Genomic DNA, 21,814 nt, shown 5'->3' with positions numbered 1-21,814 from the left:
GGGAAAACACCAGGAAGAGTTATCTGTAAAACTAAGGAAATGATTGATGTGAACTTGGAATTAATGAAAAACGTATCCCCTTTATTTTATAATATGTTTTGACTGTGTTCAGCAAGTAAGAAACAAATAGTTGATCTGGTGCTGAAGCTAATAGGTATGCTCACATAGACTACAGGTGAGGGCACTTTTCTTAATCACAATAACAGACCAGTAGCTCTGCCAGCTGGCTTGGCAACATACTCCTTACATGAGAATGTATTTTAAAAAAATAGAGGTTTCCTGGTACTACAGCTGAGAAAGGAGGCTTGAGAATGTGACCTCGTCCTCCAATATAGCCTAAAAGCTCAAGGGCCAGATGAGCCACGCACAGAGATACTGCCAGTAAACGTGAATTTTTGGACGTCTAGGTTTAGTTAGTTTGGATTTGTCTATACCAGACTAGCAGCTAGGGGTTGGGGTTTATTTGTAGATTTTGTAACTGACACAAATGTTAATGCTGTGCTTTTTTGTTTTTTCTTTTTATAAACATGAACAACAGAAATGAGCAGTGGGCTATTGCACAGAGCTCCTCTGACAGCTCAGAGACTGAATTCTTGTGTAGTGAATGAGATCAAAACCTCAGGTCTTCCAGGAGGTTTTGAAAGGTGGGGGCTGGTGTAATGGTCTAGAGAAAGAAAACTGATGGTAGACAAACAAGAACATTCAACTTGCTCATCCCTAAAATGCTGGGTGGGCCAAACTGCTGGAGCCTGAGCTGCAAGCTCAGATCTGAAGGAGCTTTAGATTTACCTGGGGCCTTGGCAAATCAGAGCTTTCAAAACCAAGTAATAGTAGTTAGGTGGGGAGGCAAACTTCTAGATGTTGGGCTTCTAGGTGCTACTCTAAAGCTATTAGAGCATGACAATGGAGCATAAAAATACATACTGATGTACAATACTGGTTCAGACTCATGACTAGCTTTCCCCATGTATAAACTAGGTGAGCAGCTGAAGTTTATGCAAACCTGCCAGTTCATGTCAGCTAAGGATCAAAGCAATGAAATCCCAGGAATTAAAATACCAATAAAAATGAATAATGTTAATTAAATTATTTGGGCTAAAGAGAAAAATCAAACAGTTTATTTCTGTGTGTTTGTTTTGTTTTTTAATATTGCCATTACAACTGCTTGACTTAAGAGAATCAGAAAAAAAAAAATCGCATTCTTCTATTCTTGTACAGGGTTACCTGAGTATTCTAGAAACAGCACTGCAGTAACTTTTATAGATAAAGAGAGCTGGAGATGCACGGTCTCCAATAGTGAAAATATGATTAGGGAGATACTTTCCTACTGGCAAGTAAAACTCTAAATATCCTCACTCACAATCTCACACACTTGTGATGAAAATAACTAATTCTTGGTCATTGCAAAGGTGGTACACAAGTAGTCAGAGCTTCAGGGATGCCTACACACACATTTGTCAGGAATATAAATCCTTTCTCTAGCTGCATGCCAGCCAACCTGTCAGCACTTCCAGTCAAGGTTCCACAGCATTCAGACAAACAAAAGTGCTGAATTCCTTAGGGAGCAAATCTAAAAACACCTCTTGTAGGCGAGGCCCATCACCTTTGAATGCCAGGCCCACAGTAGAGTCTGTATGACTTACATCTAACACATAAACTTAAGTAATAGGAAGTAACCTAGAGCTGATGAATAATTGCACAGCAGTATAAAGCACACTTTAACACGGTACTTGCATTATATTTTTTTTTTCCCTGTATTACAAAGTTAAACTTCTAATTAAAATATTTTGAGATTAATTGCCATAAAAAACCAGTTTCTCTGGGATGGTTTTTTCAAGCTCTCTTGGTTCCTTGCCCATATCTTACAATTAATAACTTTTTCTGATCTTTTGACTCCTACTGTTATGAGGCATCAAGCTACAGGAAAAAAAACCAACCCCAAAGCACTAACCTTTTGTAATTTCTATTCCTTAGGAGGCAGACCTTCTCCCTGACCTTAATTTATTGGGCAGACTCCAACCTACTGATGGATCAATTCAAAAGCAATGTGGAGTAGAGGAACTCCACACAGCTAGGATGGCTGCTGCAATGAGACATATAAATTAGCAAAGATCCCAGGGGTGTTTCATGAAGGACACCTGCACCTCATTAACTCCCAGAATGTTGGTCATCATCAATTTAAGTCACTCCAAAATAAAAAACAACAACAACAAAATTTGACCCCAGTTCAAACCAGGGTGATGTTATTCCCTAATACAAGCCTCTAGAGGGTTGATTTTAACTTGCAGATTTTCAGTATTTTTGGGTGACATATTCAGTTTTGCTCTGTATTGATCTGACTTATGTTTGTAGACAGATATGAACGAAAACAGTCAAAGGTGAGCTCTGAAATGAGGCATCCTAAGACAATAGTGTGTGTGGGGAGAATGCTTCCAGGAAAGTTGTTGTTTTTTCCCCAGCCTCTGTTTTCAAAGAGGAGCTAAAGTGTCCTGTGTTCCACCAATGCCCCCCAACCCTCTTTTTCAGAGGAAATTTTGTTTTCCTCAATTAAAGGATAATTATTCTTAGTGATGTGCACAAAAAAATTTCTGGATTTCTGATTTTTGACTCTATAGCCAAGAGGAAATATTGATATAAAATATGTACTTGCTCCAGAAATAATAATTCTTTAATTGAAAGATTTTGTTAACTTTGTTTCTGGGGGAAAATTTGATCTTCAACTGGCTTGCTAAAATATTTGCTAAGACTCAACCCATGTTATTGTTCACAAAGAATAGTTCACAAATGAAACTACAACAAACTAGTTTTAGTACCTGGAACATTCAGTTCTTTAAAGAGTATCATTTGTCTATAAAAATAATGTTTTATGAACAGTGCAGTGAGGCTTATGGCTCACATTCTGACCTGGAACAGTTTATGAAAACTCATTGAAGACCTGTGTGCCAAGTAAGGCCAGCGAGTAATTTCACGTGGGTAAATAAAGTACTGGAGTAAACACAGGAAGGATAACACCTTTTTTCTTACAGAATAAATAGTCTCTTTCTTATGACTAGAATCTACAGTCCACATTTACACCATAATGAATGGGCAACTATTGACTTAGTGCTTCAGAAAAACCCAAATGGGCAAAAAATAGTTTCAGTATAGTCAGCTCTATTTTTGAAGAGCTGCCAAACATCTTGTTAAGCAGTCCCTCCTCACCTCAGAGCAGCATGGTGTGCCTACCTTTTACTCTGGGGTTCTGAGGTAACGGTGAGGGCTGTGCTCACCTCTGTTCCATACAGGACACAGAAATTCCTTAGAATTTCCCTCTGGAAGAAGCAGGTTTTCCTTCACCATGAAAAGCTGCAGGTATTAACTAACCACAGAAAAGCACAGGATAAATAAGTCTGGTTTTTTTCAGTATATTGAGTTCACAGTTACTAGACTGAAATGCTAAAGCACAGATTAACTAAAAAAGCATTTGAGAGAAATCTACTACAAAAAGATAAAGGAACTGTCTGTTGATAAATATTATTTACTTTTTAGGCTTATATTCACGTGCAAATACAACAAATGGCACAGAGATTTAGCAACAAGGGGGAAAGCAGGGAACAATAGACATAATAGACAAGAAATGCCACATTCTGTCAGCATGGACTCAGTATTGCTTCGTTCTGCATATTGCTGCACAGAATCACAAGCCAAGCCCTCAAAATTGCAAGCCTGCATTTAAAACTAAGTAATTCAAAACTGAAGCAGTGAGTTCCTATTACTTATCTTCTGGTTTTTGAGGCTTTAGACTTTATATTCAAAGACTTTCCTCCCATGCCGTCACAGTTTTAGGCTTACTTATTGCTTCCAAGAAAAGTCAGGATTCCTACATGACTCGAAGAGGTAGAACTTCAAGAGTCACAGCAAATTTCATACACTTTGATTGATTATTTAAATTAAACTGTGTTATGAGACTAGGTTTCCTAAGAAACTGTTCTTAGGCTTTGGATAACATTATTTTTCATTGTGCTGGTTTTGTTATTAATATTCACCGGTAGCAATTGGCGCTATCGAGTCCTGATATTCTGCAATTGCTTCTGTGGAGTTAACAATTGTGTAAGATCATCAGGCCCAGGGAGATTCAAATGCTCTGCATGAGGACAGGAACATCTTCAGTAATATCTTGCAAAGCAGATGCAGTCCATAGTGCATGGCAAAGTCCTCTCTATACCACAGACTCTTCCCAAAGGGGCCAGCAAAGATATACAAAAGCAAAGGTCTGATCTGATGCAGAAGAGCTGCCACTGGAAAACCAGCATCCTGCCATTAAATCATGCAGACAAATGCCAAGCTTAGCAAGTGTCCAGTACTGGGCTGCTGGGACTGGGCTGCAATGCACAAACCTGTTGGAGACCTCACAGTGACACAACCAGACTGAGCACTGTAAAGTCATATGTTTATTCACCCACACTGGGAAAACATTTTGAAAACTATTTGTCACTTGATCCAAGTGCTCAGGATTCATTACTACACACTTCTTTCCATTTAGGAAAAAGATAAAAAAAAGATGTGAAGCATGTAAAAATGTATACGGTGTGTCCTTACTAAAAAGGAGGAAGTGCTTTTGTGTTAAGGAATCACTGCTGGATTTTGGCTAGGACTGATTCAGTGATCTGTTTTTTTCCTCTGGGCTGATGTTCACCAGTTGTCCAATTCCAGCACATTGTCAGCAAATGTTGTTTTGGCTACAACTATATTTTTGCTTTTTCAAGTGGTAACATACCTGAGCTGGAAAACAAAGTCTGAATAAACCAAAGCCTGAGTCCAAGTGAGATCAGGACTCAGCCAGAAGGAACCACCCACTAGTCTGAATTCAGTGGGTGACACCAACAAAAAAAGTGACCTGCATGACATAGCCCTTCTTCAAACTTAGGGCTCACATGGATCTCCACAGTAGACCAAAGAGGAATATACTCAAGAGAAAAGGGGAAGACTTTTGCATCCACATCAAGCTTGACTCTATTTTTGTCTGGTTGCTTTTTTCAACTTGGTGACTTCTAGGTCATATAGAGAATGCTAAAAAGTTTTTCTTCTCCGTTCCACAGATCCAGATGATCAACTTACAGGCAGGAAATGCCTTTGTCCTCCCTTACCATGTTTTCCTGTAGTTTGGTCATTCATGAGCTCATGCACACACATGTAACCGTTCCCAAACAGCCAGTACTTTGTGTGAAGAAGTCTGCACACAGATACATGAATTGGCACAAACAATCCCTCTGTAGCAGCAGCCCGTATCATGATTCTGCAGGCTTGGGCGTTCAGCATTTGCAGAAACAGTATTAGCAGCTTGGTATTTTGAGAGAAGAGAGGAAAAGTCAAGGATATTCTGTAGGAGGTGAACAGAAAATAGGAAAGCATTGATTTACCTACTTGCAGGCGGCGCTGCCAGCTGTTACACCAGCTGGGCAGCTGACAGACCCAATAACCACTGGGAACCACACTCTGCCCACATGTGATAAAACAGGAACTGTTTGCTTGCGCCACGTTGTCTGACTAATGTGTCCTGACAAAGTCCACACTGAAGATCCTTCCATGTTCTCTGTGGGCCCTAGTGGTGTGTGTTTTGAAGCGGGGGGGGGTCAAAGGGATTCCTTTATGCCACTACCTTAGGGTGATCACAACTTCTGCACCTAAAACAAGAACCCTTTGATGAGAAGAAAAATAAAATCCATGCATCCTGCAATGCTGGAAGGGGATGTAAGCTAGCTCCAGTAACAAAGCAATTGTCCTGGCATTACCCATTGTAAATAACACACATATTTACTTAGGGCACTGGAACAGCACGACATGCATGCTTGATGCTGAAGAAAAGCCTGTTTGTGCCTGTTATACTGGAGAGTTTATGCAATATTAATTCTTAAAAACTAGTTATGTTTCTTAGATTCTTAGAATCTTCGAAATGAATGAGACAGCTTGTAGGGTATGCCACCTGATTCAGTCCCACTTGAGCAGTTTCAAAGATGGAAACTTGAGTTATTACTTAGCTGAGGAAATAGGAGGAACCACTGATATGTAGGTCTGAAGGTACTTAAAGCGGTATCCAAGTTTCTGCTTTGCACTGGTTCTCCACGGTGTGTATCCTCTCGGATCTTACTGGAGCAATATCATGCTGCAGGGGAAGCTAATGCAGAAACAAGGAGCCCACTGTGTTACATAGGAAACAATCCATGCCATACAGGAGACAGGTCTAGTAACTTTTTATTTGCCAGGCTCTAATTCTGCAGCTCACCCATTTAAATTAAACACAAATCAATCACAGGATGCCACAAAAGTGTCTCAGAAAGAAACATTTGCTATTAAAGGACAGAGAGGTGACACATCAAATACACCACAGTTATAATAAACCCAGCGTTCTTTATTACCCCATATGTGCATTCCCCCTGCCCCCAGCACTCTTGTCAATAAATCAACCTGTGTGACCATTGACAAAAATAACATCTGCTTTCTACTTGGGAAAAGGGAAGCTCTTCCCTAGTTGAGATGAGGGCATTTTTTCAGGACATTCCTTCCTGCAAATGGGACAGGGAAGGGTCTGTCCTACAGCTTTTAGCTGAAACTGGTTTTAGAGGAGTTTCGATCTGCATGAATTGAGACAGGCGAGCTCAGTGTTACCCACCCTCGCAAACTCCACTGTACGTTACTTGCAATAGCGAAGAGCAAGCACCATGAAGGACCTAGCAGTGTCCTCATACTGTGAAGTCCATCAGAAGGCAGAAAATATCCCTTTCTCAAATGCATTTAAATACCTTCAGATGCAAATCAGCATTAAGTGACTGACAAAGCACAGACAGTGCATACCTGTTCCTAGTTTCAATTTCTCCAAACAAACACTATGATAAACGTCAGGTGGTGACAAATGTCTGTGACCAAGACACTTCTTGGCACTAGAACTGGCCTCTTCTTTAGATACACTCTGCAAGTAGAACGGTGTTTATTCAGCTGCTCCACTGTTCCATGGAAGAGGTATGAGGCTGCACTACATGTAGCCAGCTGGGTAGACAAGGTGCTGTCAGAGGCACCCAGGAACAACAGCTGGTGGAGAGTTTATGGTGCCCAGCACCTTGAAAGCACACAGAAGATAAAGGCACGAAAATCAAATCATTCTTGAAATAGTTTTCTGCTCAGAAAAGCACCTGGTCATTTTGTGGATAAATACTTTCCTCACTTTTAAAGGCAAAAATGTGAATATTTTTCCAGTTCTATAAAGAACATCCACGCTAATAACAAAACTATTAAATAGCCTGCACACACTACCATGCTAGAGGAGAGACCTTCTGGCCAGAATTCTGTGATTCTGTAACTTCTGCCTGGCACACCTTATCATGAGATGGGGCACAACCATGGGCGCAGAATTGTATCCTTATGTCCTCACAACACCCTTGTGAGGTAGATAGGTACCGTGACATCTTCTGCAGGAGGGGAAACTAAGGCAAAAAGAGGTGAACTGACTTGGGTGAGGCTGCACAGCAAGTCTGGGAGCAGAACTCGGGCCACGCCCACAGATCTCTCCACTGTGACACACTGCCTTACTGCCACCCAACTTCATCTCCAGGGCTGAACGAAAGGCATCCACAAAACACTGACAAAATACACCTAGCTCAATGCCAATCTTTCTGTTGGCTACTTCTTCTTCAGAAATGACATAAACAGGCACTTTTCTCACAGGACCTGAATTGCAAAGTACACAAGACAACTCCCATTGCTGTCAGCCAGCACAAGCCCTAATATCTGGGTCCCTATATTTTTACAAGGTCTTCAGTTAGAGCCTTTCTCATGCCTTGTCTCCACTCCAAAATTCCAGAGTTAATTAATAAGGCACATCAGGGGCTAATCCAGGAACTTTCATAATAAGTGTGAAGTCCTATAGGCCAACGGTGATTTCCAGGCTGGCACTAACAAAACATTGGTTGGCATGTGAAACCATATCCTGTGGCTGAGAGAGGGAAAGGCTCCTGGCCCTGTGAGTGCCACAATGCAAGAAATACAAAGCCAGCCTTAACTCATCGTGGCCCAAGACATCAGCTGAATCATGACCAGCACGGAATTACGTTATCTCAGCCCTCAATAAGGGTGTCTAAATGCAGTGAGATTTGCAAGTGAAAATAAGGCAATGAAAAATGTGTTGGATGTTGACTTGGAAGGATTCCGAAGGGATCCCTAAGTCAGGTCTAAAACATAACTATATAACATATATGTTATATGAAATTGTGGATGCCCCCTCCCTGCAAGTGTTTAAGGCCAGGCTGGATGAGGCTTTGAGCAACCCGGTCTAGTGGAAGGTGTCCCTGCTGCTGGCAGGGGGGTTGGAACTGGATGATCTTTAAGGTCCCTTCCAACCCAAACCATTCTATGATTCTATCATAACATAACATAACATAACATAACATAACATAACATAACATAACATAACATAACATAACATAACATACTCCTTCTTTCAGTAGACAACTGACAACAGAGATTTCCCTATACAGCTGCTGACTTGTGGATATAAGTGACAGTTAATGAATTTTCAGCCCCTGTATGAGTGCAGTGTTCAGTGCTAATGATTTACAAGTACATACCAGTGATACAATAGTTCAAACCATTTGATACAACAGCCTGCCCTCTCTTTATTTCAAGTTCAGTAAATTCTAAATCTTGACCATGATTGGAGGTACAACGGATCACTTGATTATACTTATGACCCAGACACATGATCCTTTGGGGTGTGTAATTAAACGGTACTTTTGACTCTAGCATGACTGGAATAAATTTGAGCTGGTTCATGCCTGAACTGATGTGTGACTCCCAGAAGGTAGCAAACATCTGACACTCAATCTGAAGTGGTGATGAGGCTCTAGACAGGGCTTCAGGCAATAGTGGGTAGTATTAAGGGTCCTTTCCTTGTTTAACACATGAATTCTTCGCTGCTCACTGGTTAGTTGTGCTGTTTGCCCAGGTTGGGAATGTGTCCAGCTCAAACATAGGTCTTCCCCATGTGTTGATGGCCAGTGTGACACAGAAGACTCCAATGATGTTCATCACTATTCCAGACCTAACCTGTGAGGACAAAAGTCCAAACCAACAACAATAACAAAACACCAGCACAGCAAATTGCAGCAAGACCTATTTGTACATACACAAGAAAGACAGATGGTCAAATAAATCACAGAAATAGCCATTGTACCCACTGCCCTATGTTCTTGCTTAGGTAGAAACACCAGGGAACACACTGTGCAAAGTCTTTGAACACTTTGCTATGTAACTAGTCTGGAAGCTTTAAGGCATGTACAAGTTGCTCTTATTAGTTAAAGAACAGCTTCTGCTCCCTTCAAGTTTCCAGTTAGAAAACCAATAATGTTTGAGGGTTCAGTACAGAACCTGGCACTGTGTGATCTGGCAGGCAATCAGAGGACCAGCCAGGGCAACTGATTGCTACCTTTTGCTTTCAGCTCCAGTGGAAACAAGGCTTCAGCTATACTTGCCAAAGCCCCATCAGCTTTGGAAAGCACTGATTGCATTTTAACCCCTCAGAGACTTATGACTTGTCAGTTTCTAATTTCAATTGGGCTGGGACATATGTCTGCCAAAGCCTGTCAGAAAGGTACTATTACTTCAGAGATGCAAATCCTCATTGCAATATTAACACTGCATAAGAGAGGGGCATAGGGTGGTAGTCAGAGCCCATAAGAGCTTCCTGGTACTTTGGAAATACTCAGCTAAGAAAATTAAACTTTCACCATATTTTAGGATAAAGGCAATGCAGAGCTTCAGATAAGAGACCAAGCAATTATCATCTTACCATATCCAAAACACGGATGTGGCCATAGGAAAACACTATCGCATTTGGCGGTGTTGCAACAGGGAGCATGAAGGCAAAGGAAGCACTGAGAGTACCAGGCAGCATGACATACAAAGGATGGATCCTGATAGATGCAGCCTGCAATGAAATGGAGGGAATATCACACTGGAGGTTTTTCTAAAAGAAAAGCATAAAGGACATTTCCCAGATCATTGAGAAAACACAAGCTCACTTTGTTTCTTGGTATTATACAACCAGAGTAATTTACAAGCATTTTATTCTGAAATCCACATGTGCTTAAAGATAACTTTATTCTCATTTCCTATCCCACAATGCTTAAAAAAAATATTTTGCTCTATGGTACAATTTGGAGTTCTGGTCAAATTTATCCAATTATCTTTTCTTTGACCTCAGACCTCGTTACACTTTTGCCAGTCTAACACAGAGATGGGATTATAATTACTAGCTAGGCATATGGAGTAACACTAAGACACTACACAAACTCTGTGGGACTCAGAACTTAAATGCTAATTTAAGTCACTAATAGCTCAGCACCTTGATTGGGATAATTTTACTTTGATGAAATAAAGCGGCTGCATTTTCCAAATTAAATAACGAAGTAACCTATTTTTTCCTTTATGCTACAATTTCAATTCTGCCCAGAAAAGGCACCAAAATTTACCAGGTTTTCCTCTGTAAGTTTAAAAATTGTCCTGGCTTCCTATGGAAAATAACACATTTTTAATAATCAGGCTTACCGCTTTCTGTATTCTAGTATAAAACCAGGAACATGAAGGAACCATCCAAAGAGATTAATATAAAGTGCTGGATTTTGGTTTGGTTTGGGTTTTTAGTGTGTGTGCTTTTCCAGTTCTGAGTTGGTGGTTGAAATACAAAATGACCAGGAGTAACTGATGTTTGTTTATCTGTATTAAGGAAGTGACTCTCACTTCACTTTCTGCAGGGCCAAGGGACACACCTTACAGAAGGCTTGAACTGCTTTTCAGTGAGGGTGCCATGGGACAGGCATCCTGAATTAGCTTCTTCCCCCAGGCAGCTAATTACATAACAGTGAACACCAGCTAAGAGTCACTGTACACTATGGTATACTGTCAGATGGACTGTTTCATTGCTGGCTTTCAGATTAACACTGGAGCAACATTCAAGACAATAAATATGATATTGCTTTGTCACTAGAGACTGTCAGTTTAACTGTGATCTCCCAGCTGACAGGATAGCAGGATAACGGCAGTAATCTTACCATGGATGAAAAGACAGGCAGGAAGAGGGTGGCTGTGGCAACATTACTGGTACATTCAGTGAAGACAGCTATAATAAGCGAAAGTACTGTTGCAATGGCCCACGGTGGGATAGATCCTAGTGGAGTCATTTGATGACCCAACCAAGCTGAGAGCCCAGAGTTCTAACAGGAAAAAAAAAAATGGTTTTCAGTGAGGCCAAGAACTCCCAGCTCATGAACAGGGAACTCGTGTTATCTGTAACATACTTGCCAAATAATGCTAAATGATTCCTGAATTATATAAACACTATCTGGGAAAATACAATGATCTGTCACAAACACTAGAAGAAATTCCTTGCTAACTACACATAATACCCAGTCCCACTTTCCCGATTTTTCTGGAACCCCATACTTGCTCACACTTTGGTTACACAGGTATTGTTTCTTGCTAAACAGAAACAATTATTGCTGATACTGCTGCAAATACTTAATGTATCACTCAGAAGTTTCCTGGCAAGTTTTCCTAAGGTTTCTGAAGATACTGATGCTGTATGAACGCTCTGTTGTAGGAACACAGACAGTGATTGACTCGAACAGCTTACAAAACCTTTGACTCAATGGCTTCTAATGCTCTGTATGATGTATATAGATGAGCTTTATTTTGCCCCATGGTTTAAAATTACCTACCCACAAAACTTAGATCTGAATACGAATTTCCCCAAAGCATGGCACTGTTGATAGCTAAGACTTGCTTTGATTTAGATGCATCTTAGCAGTGATGAAGCAAACAATATGGTTCACCTCAAGATTTTTTCCTCTTTTGGGAATTCAGCTGCCTTTTCTGTGAATTTATGAACACAGGATCAAACCGTGGGCTTATGGAATGCAGCATATTGCCTGGCCCAGCCACTGCCAAGAAGGTCAAGAAACCCCACTGTACACAACTGTGGAAGATATCTGCCTACAAGGATTTTCTTCCTGACCACTTCAGTAGTGGTTTGGTTTAAATCTGAAGATATACATCCTTTAAACAAATCTCAAATAGTTATGAAAATCATACAAGTGTTATCTATACTTCTATTTTTCCAGCCAGGGCTGGGATCAGGATGATAACAGAAATAAGAAAGGCTTCTTTTCTTGTCTGTCCAGCCAATGAAGATCCCAAACTACTCGGCACCCTCCAAGAGCTAAGATAAATTAATGAAGCTTGGTCAGAGCACAAAAGTTCCTGAAAAAGAGGCACAAATATCCACCTTTCCTCCTAAGTTTTGCTAATTTGGAGCTGCCTCCAGATTTGAACATCTCTACTGGGTTTGGCTTTGGGTGCATGCCCAGTAATACAGGACTAGATAACAAACCAGGGAAGTTCGCCTTTGAGTCAGAGAAAAACAGGTGTCAGGACATACTGCGCTTGCATCAGCCAAAGCAAAACCTCCTCCCAGCAGCAGCACAATGCTCCAGGGCATCTTCCTCTGAACCACATTCCAGTCTAGCAGCGGGGCTGATAAAAATGGCTTTTTTATATCTGAAGTGAGAAACGAAAAGTAGAACATGGTTTAGGAGAGTGAAGACATTTTGTCTCCTGTTCTATAAGATACCAGGGAAAGACCCAACAGGCAGATGCATATTACTGAGAAACCTGCACATGGTAAAAGTAATAAACATGAGCAGGGACCATGCCCCAGCCTTGCCCAAGAAGTGAGGGAGGCGAGCTACCCTGAAGAACTGCATGCAAATCCAGTATAGGTTTCTGGTATGTTAGCTGGAGCTGGCTACACGTTTCACAATGTTACAATTCCTCTTTTAAATACCTTCTTCAGCCTGTTCAGGGTCAGACGTGCTTGGATTCCAGCCTATAAATTTGGGTTTATTAGCAGGAAGGATAAACAGTAGTAGGGCAATAAACACAGCAGGAGCAGAGTCAGTGATATACCTAAAGAAGAAAAGAGAATATAGCTTAGAAAATAGGCATCTTTCTCTGAGAAGATGCCTGCCTTCCAGCACTGCAGCCACTGTTCTCTGTTACCCTGTTCTGGGCTTGCACATTAGCAAAATGGGTCATTAGTTCATGACTGAGGTCCCTCAGACCTGCCACACCACAAACACAGCAATAAAAGAAACTACAATAGACATTAATAACCAGTCACAGACAACAACGGCTCCTGGGAGCAGGGTTCTTTTTCTGTGGGGAAGCCAGGATTCAACAGTTGTATCTCAAAGAAAGGTGTGTAAAGAAATGGCCTGAATGATAGTCCCATCGCGCATTTTACGTTCTTAATATGCCACAGACATTATGCAAAGAAGCCATTCAAAGCATCAAATCAATTTCCCAGTGAGTTCTAAGCTATTGTTGAGAGGTGATATTACCAAATATTGAAATGACACAACTGATTGGAGCTCATACAAACAAAATACTAACATGTACATCAGTGTGACTGAGACCAGCTTTATAGAATTTTCTCTTCCTTTAGGAGGTTCAGCTTGCTCCATGTTCCAGTGTCCAGCCTTCATTGCAGTGCAAACTGTCAAACAATACATCAATTGGTGATCTAACACACAAGTGGTATGATCAAGCTGAGAACATGTGAATTCAGATAAGGTTGGAATGAATGACCCCACACTCAAAATGGAATGTAAGAGCAAGGGAATTTGATTCAAAACAAAGATGGTACAGGATGAAAAAAAACCCTAAAAACTTACTTTTCCCCATCTGGGAAGAGCCTGGTGGCCCAGCCTTTTACAAAGCCCGGGTGTCTGGAAAACCACAAGAGAACCAGCAAAACAAACATCAGGAGGACATTGAATTCAGCGTAAGAGATAGGGCCTAATTTCTTCATTTCTGCCTTCAGCACGTTGTATGCAGCTTTTTCTTTAGCAGTTCTCTCTGTCCCACAGCCCCAGCTTTTTTTAAAGCTTTAAGAAAAAGGGAGAAGAAAATACTGTAAGTATTAACATACTAGAGGGATTTAACATGCTTGCCACTCTGAAGCTGTCATTTCTGGGGACAGACACAGACTACAGCAGAGGCCAGGAACAAAGAAATGACAATAGTGTCCAAGTATTACATGGGGACATGCCACTTCTCACAGAAGAACCTGGTCTATGAATGGATGTAAGTCTCTGTCCAACCTGGGATGAAAAACTAATTTTTTAATCAAGGGTAGAAAAACAGATAGGTCTCCTAGGGTTGAAATTCTCAGATTTGAAATTGAAAAATAAAAAGGCAATTCTCTCTGAACATTAAGAATGTATAAGCTTTTGCCTTAGTGCAACTCCCATGAATTCAAAAGGTATCCAGACCTCAGAAACTGCTGTGAAACGGAACTGCTCTCTGCTACAAAATTAATAACTTGTCAGCTCATATGTTTTACCCAGATTTCTCAGTAAGCTGATCTGCATTAGCTCAGGGGTTTACACAATATCATGTAGTTAAATACTCACTTGAGTCCCATGAAAGAGCACTGTAGCCAAAGCCAAGCTAGTACCAACATCAGAATCATGTTTGGGAATGCAAACCCAAACCAGGAAGCAAAATTCACAATATCATTATTGCTGGGATACAACCTAAAAAGAAAAATGCTTTCTGCATGAATGTCAAACCATTTAGTAATTTACTCTCCCTTTTAACATGTGCTAGTGACAATTATACATTTAAATCTAGGACAACCATTACAAGTAAACATAGGCAACATCCATAGCTCTACTGAAGTCAAGCAGCCTGGATTTCAGAGCAGAATCCTTGCTTTTCCCTGTATTTTACTTTAATGCATATAGGAGCTCATGTTGATATTTTAGGTCTCAGTAAGATAAATGCTGCTGAAAGATCTCCCACACGTTCTAGGTACCTTTCACTTCCAACATGCCTGCTCATTTATCCCAAGACAGGACGTTCTTTCTTCAACCTAATTCGTTATAATAAGAGAACAAAAATTGTCTTTCCTGAAATTAATATCCTCACTTCTGCTCGCCTCAGTAGAAGGCAAAGTTGCTAGATGGCTTAAAAGAATGAAGCCAGTGTTTTAAGAACAGCAATTTTTGTCCTTCCCTGCATCCACCAATAATGACTGGAGGAAATATGTTGATAGCAAATTTCCAGCTGGGTGTTAAAACCAAAGGGTAATGTGGCAGCTGAAGCTGAAGTGCTCCCAAGAGAAAGCAGCAATGTTGAGGGACTGTTGTGGAGTCTGCAAAATTTCCACTGTAGCTTAGGTTGCATTTACATCAATTACCCAACTCAGTTTAGCAAAGAGAATATTTTGTAGATAATGCCTTTCCTTCGCAACAGTATCTGTACAGTTTCCACAGCCACAGCATGGAGGAACCATATTATAGGAGAGGCTAAGCTATTTTTAGCTCTCCTCAGTGTGCTTATGAGAAGAGTTAATCATACATTCTTCTGATGCTCTTCACTGCAGTTCCTCTGCTGATGTGCTGGATTTCAGTTGAAAAAAGAGGAGGCAGAAGAACCAGTATCTCATTAAACCAGCTATCTGACAATTATTAGCAAGTATTTCCAAGTTTCTCAAGAGACCTCTAATACCAGCACATAGCTGCCTAAAAAAGAATGAAGCAGAAAAATGAGGCCCATCACTTCATGTACATTCCTCACTCTCAGTTCATCAACTGGTTATTGCTTATCGCCTGCAACTGAAACTGTCACCTAAGACTAGTCAGTTAAGCAGAGAAGCAATAAGATAGTACAAGTAAAAGAAACATCAAGAATGGCTTACTGATTCATCTGGCCTTTCAACACCATGTTTGGTCCTGTTCCAGTAAGTGTTGCAGTTCCTCCAATGCTGGCAGCGTAGCATACACAAAGTGTCATTCCCTTACATATGCGCTTCCTCATTTTCTTTTCCTCAGAAGATCTGGGGTCATCAGGGAGTTGCCCATTGCTTATGACTAGACACAAAGAACACGACTTGCCTCAGGTAAAGTTAGGGAGGCAGAGAGTTCAGGACAGGGTCTGCAGGCTCAGTACTTCCAATTTGTGTATGCCATTTATTTTAATTCAGAAAAACACAGCTATGTCCTAAATACTTTGAACTCATGTTCATGAGGATCTGAAGAGAGAGATTGACAATCTGGGTCTACATGATCCAAGGATGCTGTTGTCCATATCGGTGCCACAGTTTCTCAGCAGTAATTTCCTATTTCACAGAGAGGCTTACCACCAGACAGATATTGTAGTCACTGGAACTATTCCAACACCACAGTAAGAACCCAACTAGCTTTAATAGCTGTGAATATGGGCAGAAAAAACCCCACTCAAAACCAAATTCTTGCCTGGCATAACTGTTATGATCAATATGTTATGTCAGCTTACATCAACCACAGAATTTTGCATTTAATACATGTTAAAATAAATTAGTCAGCAGAGCCAAGCAGATCCTTCCAAGTGGACAGAAAACCAGAAAAATTATTAGTACTGGTCTTAGAGCAGAAGTCCTGTCTTGGAAGTCAAGAATCAGTATTAAAAAGAACATTTGCAAATATGAAAACTTATCCTCAATACAACTGTTTGGAAGCTAGAAATGAGCAACCTTACAGAGCACTCTGTGACTGAGTGGCATTCTTGTGAGCTTGCACATCTTTCATAAACATGGTTTCTTGAGCTTTGCATAATCATAGTGCATTCTCCCTTCACAAGTGAGGTAAGAATGAAGCAATGAAAAAGCAGAGATCACGGTTGTATCTAAACCATGCCTCCAAGGTCCAAACAAATATATCAGTTATGAGTCAGTCTTGTAACAGAGCAATGTCTGGTACACACAAACACCCTTCTTCTACACCGTGTCTTCCGTGGACATGTAAGCCAGAATATGGTCATAGTGTGTCCCAGGCAGAAGGCTTGAAATGTGGGACACATTATGCATTACCAACATTTACACTTATTCTTTCACAGTCACACAGGGAATCATGACAGATCAACTTGTTAATTCAGTGAAATCACATCTCCATTAAAAACCCCAAGACAATTCTTCCTCCTCTGAAAGAGAAAGGCACCACAGATGTGACCTTTAGTGGTATTTAATAATATAGCCCTCTGTAACAGCACAGGAGAGCAGTGAAATCAGAGGGACAGAGTTTGTGTACATGGTTCAAAACAAGTGAAACCTACTGCAGAACCACAGCATTGACATAAGGACCTTGTGGAGGCAATTTTCAGGGTAAGATCACACTTTAAAGTGTTACAAAGAGTAGTTTGTTTACCATGAGTCAAATGACACCAGCTACTCTTTTCCAGCACCAAGCTTAACAAAATGGCAGCCACGAAAATTGGAATCCATTTTGTAAAACCTACATGTCATGCATTTAGGGATTTTCAGTCAGTTACCATACTCTTTCCTCAGAAAAGGTACAGAGAATTCCTTCGGGGTCAGGGAGCTCTGAGCATAGCAAGTTCAGTACAATCAACTCACTGCTGAGTAGGCCCTTACCATGCACTGAAGTGGGATCTGATGCATTCTTTTCCTCCAGCTCAATCACCGTATTTGTTTGCCCGGTTGCTTGTTCCATCATTGTCACATCATACTCTGTGTTGTCCATTTGATCCAGGACAGCCTGGACAATGGGAACCATCATAGCAGTGGTAGCTGTGTTACTTATCCACATGGACAGAAAGGCAGTGACTATCATAAATCCCAGCATGAGGCTGAAAAGAGAGAAACAGGCAGAGGAGAAAGGAGGAAAGAAAACAGATGCTGCTAGGCTTTGTAGTCACTGTGATTTAGAGAGTAGAGCCCAGACAGGGATGTGTGTAGCGTCCAGTAATACAAAGCAGGGCCAGATTCCCTTCTAGGACAGCTCTGCCACCTTCACTGAAGGAATCCCAGAAAGCCATTAAGCTCTGTAGTCTGCACATGATTAAGTCCATAATAATTCTGTGCCCAACGGCAAGCATCTAGTATTTAGCCAGATGCCCTTTTCGGCTAAAAGACAAATAAACTGTTCCTTCTGCCAGTCTTCACCTCCGGAAACTCTGTACAAGTGCAGCTAAAGAGGTTCTTGAAGGTTCCTTTCTCTGCTGACTGTTAAACACCATCCTTAAGCCTCTGCTAAATTGACCCAGGCAAGGAAGAAGTAACGTAATACTCTTACAGTGCAGGTTTCACCCCAAGAATCAGCAGGACCCTCAGCGCAATCCTTTTGTGAAGATTCCACTGTTCAACAGAAATTGCAACAATCAGTCCTCCGATGAAGAGCATGTTTGTGTCATTTAGGTACTGCAAACATACCTGAAAGACAGAGAAGGTGGGTCAGGGGCCCAGTTGTTGCCTGTTGCTAGCTTCACTAGTTCATTTTGCCTTCCATCCTCACAAAGCCATTTACTGCACCAGGCCACATCCCAACACTGGCAGAAGGGGCAGCTGCAGCCTCGGAGCTACCTCGTTTCCTAAACCCTCGATCCCCTGTTTAAGTGCTGAACTGTCCAGTGCAGGGGCTCTTTGTGCATCATGAACCTTATTTTTGGATTGTGGGGAGTTAATAAAGCACAAAATGACAGCAGTTTCCTAAAACATTGTTATGGGCTCTAAGTATTGTGTAGGTACTAGAAATACTGAGCTCCAAAACTGATTTCTGAGCACCTTTAGCAACCACACCTGCCATTACCAGCTTGTTGGCCAGCAGTGAACCTAGGCTACAGTACCCAAATACAGCCTCTCTCCCTTGGACTAAAGCACCAGCACAAACAGCCAGAGATCTGGAGGGGACACAGTGTCAGAAGTTTGCCCCATGCATTTTGAAATCTCCAAGAGGATAAGTCAGCGCTGCTCTCTCATGGGATGGGTTATGAACATATAAACTTCTAGCACCAGTGGGATGCTCTCCAGGAGGATCCACATCCAGAAATGGACCTTCCCCTCTACCATCTCAAGCCTTAACATTTTGGGCAAATGTGTATTTAGTTCAGCATCTTCCCATACAGGAAATGCTCAACATGTTCAAAAACAGCACCACAGAACTGGAGCGCTTTCCTTGTCAGACTTGTTTGCTAAATATTGATGAGATATCAGAGCAATGGATATCCCTGTATCAGATCTGAATTGAGCAAGTTCCTTACTGATTTCGAGCTCTGAACTCCAAGCAGAGGGAAAAATACCACAGGCATGAGGGAGGTAACAGCCAGTGGGATCACTTCAGTGCACCAGTACACAGCCATCATGATGATGATATATGCGCATTTGGCCTCCTGGAACATAACGGAAGACACATTTAAGCACAGAAAACTATTTAAAGATAAGAAACACATTGGTAAAGTGCCCAAACACTCCATTGCCTGTAGCTTAACAAGTTACGCTGAAATAGGTAGCAGAGATACAAGGATTTAAACTTGTACTTTTAAACCTTGTTTCGAAGTCACTCACATCAAAAGATCTTTTTGACTACAGTGTTTGTTCTAATGCATCCACATAAAATGTAGGGTATGAGAAAAACAAACCTTCCACAACTAGGTAAGTACACAGTTTGCAGTGTGCAATTACCTCTTGGCAGTTGAGGTAAGCAGATTTCACATCCAGGAGCCAAGATTTTTTAATAAAGTTTGTAATTTCAGCATTCCTATTTTGAGTTAAATATTTTGAAATAGATGGCCAAATTTCTCAGTGTGGATGATTGCCTTGTCTGAAATTCACAAATTTTAGAGGTGTGTCCAGTAAAACACCTGAGCCCAGAAACTGTATCACAGCATAATTTAAAAGTTCTTAACTTTTTTAAAGTAACTCTTAAAGTAAAACTCTTTTATCTGTTTTTTTTTTTCGTGTGTGTGACTAAGCATGTTAGTGGTATTTAATTACTTTCCCAAACCATACTGTACTTACTTACTACAGGGATTCCCTAGATTAGAAATGTTGTAACATGTCTTTTTACACTGTGGATCAGGCATTTCTGTAACCTAGTTTTCCTTGGTTTGTACTTTCAAAATTGTTAGGAGAAGCAAGCTTTCATTAGCCAACAGTAAACAGTGTTCTAAAGCTTAAGTCAGTGTTCTGTAGTTCAGAATTTGCTCATATTTAGAGTATGTGTTTATAGGATTTTATTCTAATACAACAAATGGGACTTTATTGCAAAAATAAATGGTGTTACAGTGACATTTAAAAATTGCTGTAAGGTGATATTTATAAAAAGGGGTGTGTTTTCCTTCATTTTGTTGAGAAGCTTAAGAACCAGAAAACACCCTTTGTAAGTAATTGGAATTTTTCTTTCTTCAGGTTTCCAGGAGATTAATTACAGCACAAGTTTTGAAAAAAATATTTCTTTGGAGACTAAAAGATATCAGACAGACCCTATTTAAGTCTCTTCCCTTAATAAATATGAGGTGAGTGCATGATACAGTTTATGATGTACCACAGTAACTAAGTGCTAGAACTGACTGTGGTTAATCTGTTGCCAGTATGAAGGACAGATAAGCAACCCTGAGTGAATAAATTTGACAATACAGAAGAAACACTGGTTTTGTAGAGGGGAGAGTAAACAATTTATGTGAAGTTCAAAAATACAACCATGCTTATAAATGAACTCCAACAAGCACAGCTAATTCAAACAGCCAAAGATCTGGAATTAAATATATATTGGTATTTATACCTATATCTACCTGTGATTTACAGGAACAGTCACCGTATGTTTCTTTGGGCAGTTGACAGGAAACACAGTGATCTGCCTTCTCACTGAGAGCTGAAAAAGCAGTCACTGATGAAAATATTACTCTCCCATTGTGAAATACTGTGATTTCCCAGACTAGACTGATGACACAAAATTTCTACAAATACGGGAAACCTGAGGACATACTTGTTTTTTTTTGGGAAACTATCTTTTCTAGTATTGATCAAAGTAGTGCCTAACAGTCAGGAATTCCTCTTTCTATAGAGCACCAACATTCAGCTGAAAGGCAGGGCTGATATTAGACAGGTAAACCAAAACAGGTGGCAATTTTGTTTATGAATATGCATGACATTTTCCTGTACTTTAAAATATACTGAGCAATACAGGTCACTCAGAAGAAAGATTGTTTTTCGCATTTAGAATAGATTCTAGAGCTCTAGTAGGCTAAAATACTACAAACTGAGCTTTCACATTTTTGCCAAGAAGGCTACAAGACACTGAAGATCAAACTCTTCACCAGGTTATTCCAGTTTTATGTTGGTATAACTCCACTGAAAGCAAAGGAGTTGTGCCATCGCCATCACTGGAGTTAGATGGATGGGAAGTGGAGGATATTGCATTTGAAACCCTGTTATGATCACTGCGTAACACACAACACACAGCTTCCGACTGCACCACTGATGAAGAATGAACTCAGCAACACCCCTGCAAATATCTCAGAGCCTTGGCTGCAGAACGAGCTGGAGAACCCAGAAGTCCCGTCTTTCAGCCCACTGCCATCATTACTAGATAATGCAGGACAGAATTCTAACTGTGCAGGCCAGTTCTGCATACTTTTATCTTTGGCTCAAAAAGAATTGCATCTCATTTGCAAGCTGGGTTGCGTCCGTGGGAGCCCCAGGTCCTGGCAATGGCACCACCGTGAAGTTGAACAGAGATCGACACCGAGCTCCTTCTGCAAGTCCAGCTGCCTGGCACCAGTGTCTGAAGATCATTTGGGAGTCGAACCTGCAGCACATGCTCCTGAGATCTGAGGCTGAGCTGCACAGGGATGCTTCAGGGACAAGGTGGCAGGAAGGGTGGGCTTCAACCCACTGTGGGGAAGCAGCACTGCCAGGGCAGGAGTCGGGCACCGTTTGCTCAGGCGGCAAAGG

At 40.9% G+C, this 21,814-nt stretch overlaps 1 protein-coding gene across 1 annotated transcript; it reads right to left on the bottom strand.

Annotated features, from left to right (window-relative positions):
* Positions 1 to 8,627: 8,627 nt before the first annotated feature.
* Positions 8,628 to 19,248, bottom strand: SLC13A5 (solute carrier family 13 member 5). The gene is made up of 11 exons (XM_010172389.1): positions 19,123 to 19,248; positions 18,159 to 18,295; positions 17,498 to 17,712; positions 15,788 to 15,959; positions 14,499 to 14,621; positions 13,758 to 13,970; positions 12,869 to 12,990; positions 12,464 to 12,582; positions 11,079 to 11,240; positions 9,818 to 9,955; positions 8,628 to 9,075 (listed from the first exon to the last, which is right to left on the bottom strand). The coding sequence occupies exons 1-11, from the start codon at positions 19,222 to 19,224 to the stop codon at positions 8,947 to 8,949; spliced, it is 1,632 nt and encodes a 543-aa protein (XP_010170691.1). The 5' UTR covers positions 19,225 to 19,248; the 3' UTR covers positions 8,628 to 8,946.
* Positions 19,249 to 21,814: the final 2,566 nt, after the last annotated feature.

The sequence above is a fragment of the Antrostomus carolinensis genome, unplaced genomic scaffold (genome assembly GCF_000700745.2).
Source record: "Antrostomus carolinensis isolate BGI_N321 unplaced genomic scaffold, ASM70074v2 scaffold45687, whole genome shotgun sequence".
Taxonomy (NCBI): domain Eukaryota; kingdom Metazoa; phylum Chordata; class Aves; order Caprimulgiformes; family Caprimulgidae; genus Antrostomus; species Antrostomus carolinensis.
This window is presented reverse-complemented; position numbering and strand designations above follow the sequence as displayed.

Excerpts from the sequence above, each read along its gene's own strand:
- SLC13A5 (XM_010172389.1), bottom strand. The coding sequence starts at position 19,224 with ATGATGGCTGTGTACTGGTGCACTGAAGTGATCCCACTGGCTGTTACC. Across the intron at positions 12,583-12,868 it reads CCCTGAACAGGCTGAAGAAG|ATATAAAAAAGCCATTTTTA; the intron begins GTATTTAAAAGA and ends TTCTCACTTCAG. Across the intron at positions 9,956-11,078 it reads TGCCTGTCTTTTCATCCATG|GCTGCATCTATCAGGATCCA; the intron begins GTAAGATTACTG and ends ATTTCATTGCAG.